This window comes from Coffea arabica, chromosome 9c (genome assembly GCF_036785885.1).
Source record: "Coffea arabica cultivar ET-39 chromosome 9c, Coffea Arabica ET-39 HiFi, whole genome shotgun sequence".
Classification (NCBI taxonomy): Eukaryota; Viridiplantae; Streptophyta; class Magnoliopsida; order Gentianales; family Rubiaceae; genus Coffea; species Coffea arabica.
The window spans coordinates 35,761,583-35,771,836 of NC_092326.1; the positions used below are offsets into that span (position 1 = coordinate 35,761,583).

At 34.0% G+C, this 10,254-nt stretch overlaps 1 protein-coding gene across 1 annotated transcript; it reads left to right on the plus strand.

Annotated features, from left to right (window-relative positions):
* The first annotated feature begins 2,514 nt into the window (after positions 1-2,514).
* Positions 2,515-9,949, plus strand: LOC113708660 (coatomer subunit epsilon-1-like). Its single transcript, XM_027231219.2, has 7 exons — positions 2,515-2,841; positions 2,946-3,035; positions 4,858-5,009; positions 6,649-6,784; positions 6,866-7,021; positions 7,371-7,450; positions 9,580-9,949. Exons 1-7 carry the CDS (start codon positions 2,674-2,676, stop codon positions 9,671-9,673), a joined length of 876 nt encoding a protein of 291 aa, XP_027087020.2. The 5' UTR covers positions 2,515-2,673; the 3' UTR covers positions 9,674-9,949.
* The last annotated feature ends 305 nt before the right edge of the window (positions 9,950-10,254 follow it).

Consider the following 10,254-nt stretch of genomic DNA (forward strand, 5'->3'; position numbering starts at 1 on the left):
ATATTAAGATGAATAAGAAAACAAATAAGGAAAAGAATTTATCAAAGAGAAATGCCAATAGCTACTAGCAATGTCAAAATTCAAATGGAGGCAGGTGTTACAAACGTCATTTTCTTTACATGTAAGATACCAAAGCCTAACTTGACATATCTTAATTAAGTTTATCGTAATAGTCATTGGATTAATATATGTCAGTGTATACACTATATCATCGTATGAATGATAATTATATAAAATTTGAATTTGAAATTCAATTTGTGCATATATGCTTAATTGTAATGGTCATTGGACTAATGTTTTCTATATTGACAGTGTTTTCTCTATTGCTAACGTTAGATGAATAATAATTATGTAAAATTTTAATTTGAAATTCAATTTTTGTACATATGTCATTAATCCATCCAATGGTGATAGACAGTGCATATACTATTAGTGCATATAAAATTTATTCTTTCTAACTTCATCTTTTAAGGTCGATTTTCCTTAAATAATAAAAAATAAAAAGTATGCCATGAATCTACGCAGCGGTGATAATGTGTACATTGTTGTGTATGTAAGTTTTACTCTGCTTGACTTTTATTTTTGAATGATGTTTTTTCTTAAAAATAAAAAAAAAATAAAAAGTATGAAGGCATCAAGCTTCCACACCTTTATAAGCCTTTTTATTCTCTATTTTTTTCCTGCCTGGCACTAATTCCCCCGGCACCCGCTCCCCTTGCCCCGTCCCCGCTTCTCTCACAGGGTTAATAATAATTTGTCATATGATTTCATTATAATCAATTTTTAGCAAAGAATCAAGTACTTAAATATCAACATATCACCAAGTTATTATCCATTATAATTTCACAGTTGAAACCCATAAAAATAATCAAACAAAAATCTATTTGAATACAATCCAACATATGAAACAAACCCAATTAAAGTACTCAAATTTTCACTTTCAAAACAAATACAATCAATAAGTCATTATTCTATTTTTTTTGAGAAAAAAGTGTTAATGTGTATAGTGTAATTAAGAATTTAGTATAAATGTATTAGTTAATTTAGTATAACTAATTAATAATTTCTATTAGTAGACATGTATAATTATTAGCATAATTGATAATACCAATTATATTATATATACTAATATATATATTTATTATTAAATATTATATATATAATTTTTTTAATAGGTAGCGAGGCCCCATTTTTGGGTGGAAAAAATTCCTTCCCTCGCCCGAACTCCCGCCCCATTAGCCCGTGCACTGCGGGTGCCCGCATCCAATCCGCAGACAAACACCATGGAAAATACAAACAAATGGACCAAGAATGTATTTCAATGTGAGGTATCAATTTGCAAAATCTTTATGTCACAAGCTGTAAGATCTATAGTATGTCTTTCTCACTTAACCTATAGTCCTATCTATGCCTTATCTATTATCTTGAATGAAATTGTTCTACTAGTAGTTACTAGTTTAAATTACACGTTCATATTATAAAAAAAAAATGTACAAGTTCATAAAATTTATGAATTCATCAAATGAATTCCAAAATCCAAACTAGATGAATGTTTTTTATGGAGTGAATTATTGTTTTACTTTGCTGAGTTAATTCGTAACTCCCTTAATGTTAAATTTCATAAGGGATAATTTCAGAAACCTCCTTTGAGATTTATCATAATATCACGTAGTTTTTTTAAAATTTCTAAAATCTCACTTACCTTCCTTGTCAACTTGACAAGACTAAATATTTCTATCAAATGTCACAAATTAACAACATTACCCTTGCTCTTAATAACTATTTAATCAAAAAGCCAAAACAACATAAAATTTTAAAACCAAAAAATATAAATTAAAAAAATTGTTAGCTAATAATGGTCCATATTTTTTTACATTGGGATCGTCTTGAAATAGCAAAGGACATGGATAAATTAAATCTAGTCAAGGTCAATCATTTAGGAGGATTTTTGTGAGTAATTAATACTTTAAATGATTTCATACACAGTTAAGTTACAATTAAGGAGATCAAGATATGTTTTGGGAAAATATGTTTTAATTCATAGTATAGTTTAAGTTGTATTGAAAACTAATATAATCTCCTCATAAGTGTGAATTTTTCAAGATATTTGCACATTATAAAAAATTTAATCTTATTTTATTTTTTATTGTTGTTATAAATTTCATATATAGGATAACTAATATTGGAACAAAAGTTTTATCTTTCTTGTATTTCTTCCAAAGGGGTTAAAATATTACAAGAAATATCAACCCATGGTAGGTAAGTGAGATTTTAAAAACCTCAAAGGAGTTGAGTGATATTATAAGAAATCTCGGGGAAGCTTCTGAAATTATCCCATTTCATAAATACTTCTTCTTCTTATTTTTCATTTAAATTCAAGGGAAGACTCTTCAAATTTTATATAAAAAAATACTTTACATCATTTTCTCGAATATTACTCATAATCAACCAGATGAATTAGATCTGAATAATTTTATTAAAAAGGTATCATATTTGCCAAATTTTTTACTTGCTATGCAATTTGAAAATCATCCCTATAAATAGAAATAGGAATATAGGATGAAGAGTCTCTCTCTCTCTCTCTCTCTCTCTTGTCTACTGTTAAAGCAGATCTAATTCATCATCTCTACAGTCGAATCCAAGCCGGAAGGAGAAAAATTTTACAGACCAATAATGGCAGCTGGAGCACCCGACCCGTTATTTGCCCTGAGGAACAACTTCTACTTAGGTGCATACCAAGCCGCCATCAACAACAGCGACGTCCCGAACCTCTCATCCGAAGAAGCCGTCGAAAGAGATTCTCTGGTTTATAGATCTTACATTGCCCTAGGCAGTTATCAGGTAATCCTAAAATTCTTCGATCTTTTTGTTCAAATTTCCTCTTTTTCTTTTTTTTTTTTTTAGGTTAGAAGCGTTCTGATTTTGATTGAAAATTTGTCGTGCAGCTTGTGATTAATGAGATCGACTCCTCAGCTGCTACTCCTCTTCAGGCCGTCAAATTGCTCGCTTCGTATTTCGCAAGCCCTGCTAACAAGGTGGCCTTTTTTTTGGCGCCCTCTTGAATTACCAATTTTGTTTGTTACTGCAATGTTAATTATGAAAAAGGAAATGTTTTGATCTCCCTTTCTAGATTGTTGAAATGTATTCGATGTAGAGAGAATTGTTAGGATTCAATTGGAGATCTGAGATTTGGCTTATGGATCGGGGCGCTACCATAGTTAGAGCCGTTTAGGTGAATTTGCATTTCATTCAGTACTTAGATGTGGTTTTGGATACTCTTATTCTTCTGTGTTACATTGTGATAAGTGAAGGACTTTTGTTTTTGGGAATTGTGATTATGTGGAAGTGTTGGTGGACAGTTGTGATACCGGGTTTGTTCAGAGTGTACTTGTGCTTTCTACTGTGAGTGGAACTGTTTTGTGGCCTCCTACTAGCAGTAGGAAAGAAGTGTTGTGAAGCAACACTTGTGTGGTAATAAGCTAACTGTTAAATTAAAGAAGATGTTTCATTTGATAAGATATCCAAGTCGATTAACTGAAGGCTAGAAATATATATGATTTGTGATGCAATTGACACTTCTGAGAAGATATTCAGATTCTTCTAGTGAATCAAGTTTATCACTTGATGATAAATCTGATAATGTGGTTTGTGGTCATTTCTCTCTGTTGAATTGCAATAATTGTATCAGATAGAAAAGATGTACCTGGATGGAGAAAATAAAGACCATAGGCCTGAAATGCTCATGTTATAGGTATTGGTAGATAGGAACCTCAAGACCATAGCTTATTCAAATCTGTCCATGAGATTTATGAGAAAATACCATTCACTTGTCTCAAGGCAATGGACAGAGCTGCACGTTGCTTCTGTTTCTATATCTAAATCACTAGATGCAGTTCTTGGGCAAAACTTGAAAAAATAACTGCAGAACCTAGTTTACTTTGATTTTTTTGAGCTCACAATCTTGTTTGATTTGTTGAATATCTCACTACACAAAGTTGTTCCTTGCGCTGAACTTGAAAAGACAGTAGTACTGTATAGTTTGTTTGGATAGAGTATTATTTGAAATATTATTTGGAATAATTACTGTAGCACTTTTTGTGATGTGATGTATGTGAGATAAAAAGGTAATTGAGAATGTAAAAAGGCAGATTGGGAAATGTGTTTATGATGCAAGCGAAATATTATTTGAGATATTTGTGCTATCCAAACTAGTGTTTTGGTTTTTTTTTTTTTTTTCCAGATTTAATGTTGTTAAGTTCCCAATTATATATATTTTGTTTTCCTTAGTGAACACCCTGTTGTTTATTTACCTTTTTCAAGTGTAATTTGATCACATTTGAGAGGGGTAGTGACTTGATGGAAATTTGTGTTGAAGAGTTATGGTATTGTTATTGTAGTATTTCAGATGTTCTTTTTGAAGGTGCAAAAGATGAAACTTTTGTGGAAAGATATTTTCTTGTGCATATTATTATCTTTTCGACAAGGAGGCTTTGAACATTTTTACTTGTAACACAATTTTTCGAAGTATTCTGATGCACTGGTCTTGAAAAAGTAAAGCCATTTTGTTTTTTCTAGTAGAGGTCCTACCTTTTCTTCCTTGTCCCCCCCTCTTCTTTCCTTGTGGGAGAAGAATGATAAAATTGCATCACGAATCCACCTTTATATGTTTCATTTTGCAGAAAAACTTAGTGTTTGCACTTACATGCTAAAATTGATGGGCATGATATGATATGTTTTTCCTGTTGCTTTCTTTTTTAAGCAGAGGAAATATTTTCCAAGTATTTTACTTTCCTAAACTTTCTGTTGAACTGAATGGGTGAATAGAATTATTTAGCCAGTTTCATTTGTGTTGAACAGGAAGCAACAATCTCAAGTATTAAGGAGTGGTTGGGAGATCCAGCCATTGGGAGCAACCCTATTTTACGCCTTATTGCTGGAATCATATTCATGCATGAGGAGGACTACAATGAAGCTCTCAAACATACAAATGCTGGGGGAACTATGGAGCTGTAAGTGATTCTTGTCTTGGTTCTCGAAGTCTAATTTTTCCCCTTGTAATACATATGCTTTGCAGATTCTATTATGTTTCTATCGTCAATATTATTCAAGTAGTGACCAAGCTTAATGCCTTGTGAAGAGATATACCACTTCTAGATATTTTGTTGACCTCGTGTAATTTTTATTGTGATGCTTGACGCAGTTAAGGTAACTTCGATTTCGTCATAATCTTGAATTTGTGATAATCTGTTTAGCTCACTGTTATTCTGTCTCATTTTTGCCAATGCTTATAGGTGCCTGTAAAGGTTTTCATTTAGGTTACCAGAAGTCTTTGACACTGTAGGTTTTCATGATGTGCTCGCCTGTTGATCTTCAACCTTCATCTATAACTCAAGTGTTATCACACACAATAGTTACCAGCCAGCAATATTCCATGTTTCACCACAATTGTTTTCTTAGCCATGGTTTTTGTTCTTTGGCTTGTTTACTTTATTCACAAACTTGCTTGTTCTTTTTCTGGAACCTAATTTGCCTCTTCCTTTTTTAGCTTGTCATAGTGTACTGAGTGCTTTCATCTGAATGTTTACATTCAGGTAGAATTCAGGTCTTTTCATGTATAACAAATAAATCACTAACTATTTTTATGACCATATAACTTCCTAACGAGATATCTTTTAGGTGCAATCCCTGAGATTGCAGTTTCTTGCGCAAGCCCATGCCTATGCCTCTTCCCTTTTTTACTGGTCTTTATAGTGGTAGGCTGAACAAAACTTCATGGGTTTTCAAATCAAAGTGGCTTTTTTATGACTTGAAGCATGTCATCATTAGTGGTCTTCCTGTAAATTGTCTTGAAAATGCCCGGCATGAATCTGATTTGTGATACAATTGAAAACCTAATCATAGCTTTTCTTGAATTAATATCAGTAGTTTCTATCAGGGTGAAATATTCTGTATTGGTGAAGGAAGTCCCTATAGTATGAGTTAATATGTATGCTTTATGCGTTGGGTAGAGAATCATGGTGAATTTTTAATTTTTTGCTACATTTCCTAGATTAATTTGTCTTTTTTTTTTCTTTTTTGATAGACATTGCTATGAGCAATTTTTTGCTTGTTTGGGATGTTTCACTTTTTCTATGAACTTGCTTTTGCATTTCTTTATGCTTCATCGTATTTCTCCCCTTCCGATTAATTAGGACTGCAGAATTAAGCAGTTAGGCATACTGAAGTTTATTGGCCAATATAAACTACAAGAATTATTCATGTCTAGTGTTTTCTTCAATTAACTTGTCGTTTACTTGAACTCTTTTTTTTTTTTTTTTGGGAACCTCGTTCTTGCCATGTGCATGTCACCATGATGCTTCATGCATACAGATATTTTGGGTGCGTGATCGTTGATGTCCTGCTTTTTCTGATGGTCTATCCTTAATTCATGGCTGTGTTCTAAGGTTCCAGTGTGGTGAGTTTGCTAGTCAATGCACATCTAGCATTTTTTTCCCTTTGTTGTGAGTGTTGCTGCTTGTTCTGTGATGTTGGATTCTGTTCTGAAGTCTTTATGGCGTTCTTATATTTTGCATATATATAGTTTGTTTCATATCTGTGACTTGGAAGACCTGAATTGTATCTAAATGTATACATGCTTGCTTTCTACAGGCATGCATTGAACGTCCAAATATTTCTTAAGATGTACAGATCAGATTATGCAGAGAAGCAATTAAGAATCATGCAACAGATTGATGAAGACCATACTCTAACTCAACTTGCAAATGCATGGATGAATATAGCCGTAGTATGTATAATTATGTCTTATGTTGTCTTGTAAACTGTACAACTATCAAATTGTTTACTTAAATAAGGTCATGTTGAGCAGGGTGGTTCAAAGATACAAGAGGCATATCTTATCTTCCAAGATTTTTCTGAGAAGTATCAGAGTACATGTCTCGTCCTGAATGGAAAGGCTGTTTGCTGCATGCACATGGGAAACTTTGATGATGCTGAGACACTGTTACTTGATGCCCTAAACAAGGCAAGCTTTAGTTTGCAGATTATCTTTTATATAGCCTCTCAAGACCCCTAGGAATAAATGATAGTAATGACTTGTTCTTCTGAAGAACGATAATAACATCTAATCTTCATCACTTTGAGTTCATGTATTTAGCATATCTCTTCAAAAAGAATCTGCTTTTCATAGATGACACCAATTGTGAGATGACCGTTTCTTCACTGGTTTTGCATTTCTATGTCTTATGGTTACATTATGAAAAACATCCTTTGACATACTTGTGCCTAGTTAGTTTAACACATTTGAATTCTGGGAAGGAAGTGAGTTCCCGTTTTGCCGCCAGATGACGGGGAGTTTTTGATGATTTATGCAGGATGCAAAGGATTCTGAGACACTGGCCAATCTGGTGGTCTGCTGTCTTCACCTTGGGAAGTCTGCTTCGCGGTTCCTCAGGTAGAGTCACGATACTTCAAATAACTTTACTTGGCATACAGTATTGTGTATCTGAAGTGCTATGGTCTAAAGGGATTTCACTTGGAATCTTTTATGTTCCCTGTATTGTACTGTTATCATTTTCCTTTCTTTTTCTTTGTGGTTCCTTTTCTTCTTCAATTGCTAAACAAAATAAGTGGTGCATCAAATGACATTATTGAATAGTCCTTAGGTTGCTATGTTAAATTTCTAGAATTTACAATATCATTTCTTCTGTAATATTAACCAAATGATAACGTACACATCCTTTGGGGTTTGCCAAAACATTTTGAGGCTTTCAAGGTAGCATTTCTTGGAATAGCTCCCCACAATCCTTTTAAGATTAATGAAAATAGGCAACTTGAAGTTATAACTTGCTTGATTACAATTTCCTAACTGGTTTTAATGTTTCTATTTGTCCATATCTAAAAGAATCAGTGGCCATACGGGAGATCTGGTTACAATTGTCTGATAGGAGTCTTAATTTAGTATTAATTGGGTTACCTATGAAAGGTAGATAACTAGATGTAGTTGCAGGAGAAATGGCAGAGACTGTGAGAAAGGACGAAGAACTGATCCTTATAATTTTGAAAGCAGAAAGTTTTTAATGCTTAATTTAGGATTGGCTGCTTAGTTTTTAGAAGGGTACGATGGTTTTTTCCCTGGTTTGCAGTCTAGTAGTTGAAAGTGAAAGATTGTAGAAAATTGAAGGATTCTGTCCATGTTTGATATCATTTAGCAGCTGCAAACTGCATGAAGAGAAACTATCAAATGCAGAAGAGTGAATATTAGGAGGTAGGTAGGCATCATCTCTTATGATTTAGGTCATGGATAACAAGGTAGGCAAGTCTCAATAAATGTCCCTGGTGACTTGCACCAAGGTTTCTTTTTTTGACTGCTTACAAGGTTTCAGATACAGGCATGCACCGAGATAGGCGTTGATTAATCTCACATTTCTGGTACGATGGTTTTTCCCTGGTTTGCAGTCTAGTAGTTGAAAGTGAAAGATTGTAGAAAATTGAAGGATTCTGTCCATGTTTGATATCATTTAGCAGCTGCAAACTGCATGAAGAGAAACTATCAAATGCAGAAGAGTGAATATTAGGAGGTAGGCAGGCATCCTCTCTTATGATTTAGGTCATGGACAACGACATAGGCAAGTCTCAATAATTGTCCCTGGTGACTTGCACCAAGGTTTCTTTTTTTGACTGCTTACAAGGTTTCAGATACAGGCATGCACCGAGATAGGCGTTGATTAATCTCACATTTCTGACTCTAGTTTCTCGTCAATCACAAGTATCCATCCTATCTAAGTCAGAAAATCAGCTCATGGTGTCAAGGCCAAAAGCTCAGTATTCGCAATTACTAAACGCACTGTTGGACAATCCCTAAGAGACTAGAAAAGTTAAAACCCTCCAATTTCAATAATTTACCAAGCGCAAGAGCAAACAAGGACTCTAAAATCAAATTGTCAGAAGAGCTCTTGGTCTTGTTTGTATAGAGTGTTGTAGGCATATATGTGAAGTATGTGTATAGTTCTCAAAAAGAATGTATATAGTTGGTGGCCGAAGGAGAAGTTAATTTGGTTAGCAGTAATTTCAAGGCTAAGTTTCTTCATAAGATGTTCAAGAATAGATGCTTGATAGGAGTCTGCTAATAATTTCAAGGCTCTGTGCTAAGTTGGGTTTTTGTGAGATGAGATGAGTGAATATACAATACTAGGGTCTTTACATCATTTGATCATTTAATCATCTGCTGACGAGCGTTGAGTAGACGAGGATGGAGCCCTACAGGACATGAAGCATTGGATGACTTTTGTAGTCTTGGGCTTCAATCTCACGCTCTCTTCTCCCCTTCTTGCTCCACTTGTAGCCTTGGATTTTGACCAATTATTGATAATGAAATTGCTAGTGTCGGAAAATTGTTCTCTGTACAAGCATGTAATGCCACCTAATTTACTTAGGGATGCCTCTATTCTGATCCATTGTGGTCTCAGTTGTCTGATTTTCGTGCCATACTTGAAAATCTGGAGATCTGAAATGTGACTGACATTACTTTTTAAAATCTGAAATTTGACTGATATTGCTACTTTTTATGATTCTCATTTTCAGCCAGTTGAAGTTGTCACACCCAGATCACTTGCTTGTGAAACGGGTATCGTCTGCAGAAGATAATTTTGAGAGGGCACTTCAAACAGTTGCTTGAAAATTGCCGCATCGCCTGCTACTGCAAAACTAGTGTTGTTTCTGGTCTTTACACCATTGTCCTGGTTTTACTTCATATGAGCTAGGAAACAAACTTGGTCATTATTCTGAATTGTCCGTAATACATCGATAGTTGCGACTTCTCTCTTGAATCAGATAGTGTTTTACATATGAAATTTTTTTAAGTGGCTACAGGTTTCTTGTGTTCCATTGCCGCCATTTTGGAGATCCATGTACTGACTTTGTCGGAATAGATATTGCCAAGAGTTTCATTTCAGTTTGTAGTTTTCTCTTGCCTCTGCGCAGCAATTTTTGAGAAATCTGTTTCTTGGTTAAGACTCACTTAAGTTGATACCATGAAAAATAGATGACGCAGAATTTTGTTGAAAAACATTTTTGTTCAAGTAAAACCAGACACGAGTATCGGAAGCGGTCGAGTTTTTTTTTCTTCAAAATTATTGTCATACATATTTATTGCAATATTGTTGTACAAATTTGAATTTTCATACTCATGACTGATAAACTATGTTTGGAAAAACGTACTTTTCATCCCTAATGTTTGGGTGTGCGATAAATTTCATC

What these genes read in the sequence shown, in the direction of transcription:
- LOC113708660 (XM_027231219.2), top strand. Translation starts at nt 2,674, where the DNA reads ATGGCAGCTGGAGCACCCGACCCGTTATTTGCCCTGAGGAACAACTTC. An exon ending in TTGCCCTAGGCAGTTATCAG is followed by an intron (nt 2,842 to 2,945) that starts GTAATCCTAAAA and finishes TTTGTCGTGCAG; the next exon opens with CTTGTGATTAATGAGATCGA. An exon ending in TACTTGATGCCCTAAACAAG is followed by an intron (nt 7,022 to 7,370) that starts GCAAGCTTTAGT and finishes TGATTTATGCAG; the next exon opens with GATGCAAAGGATTCTGAGAC.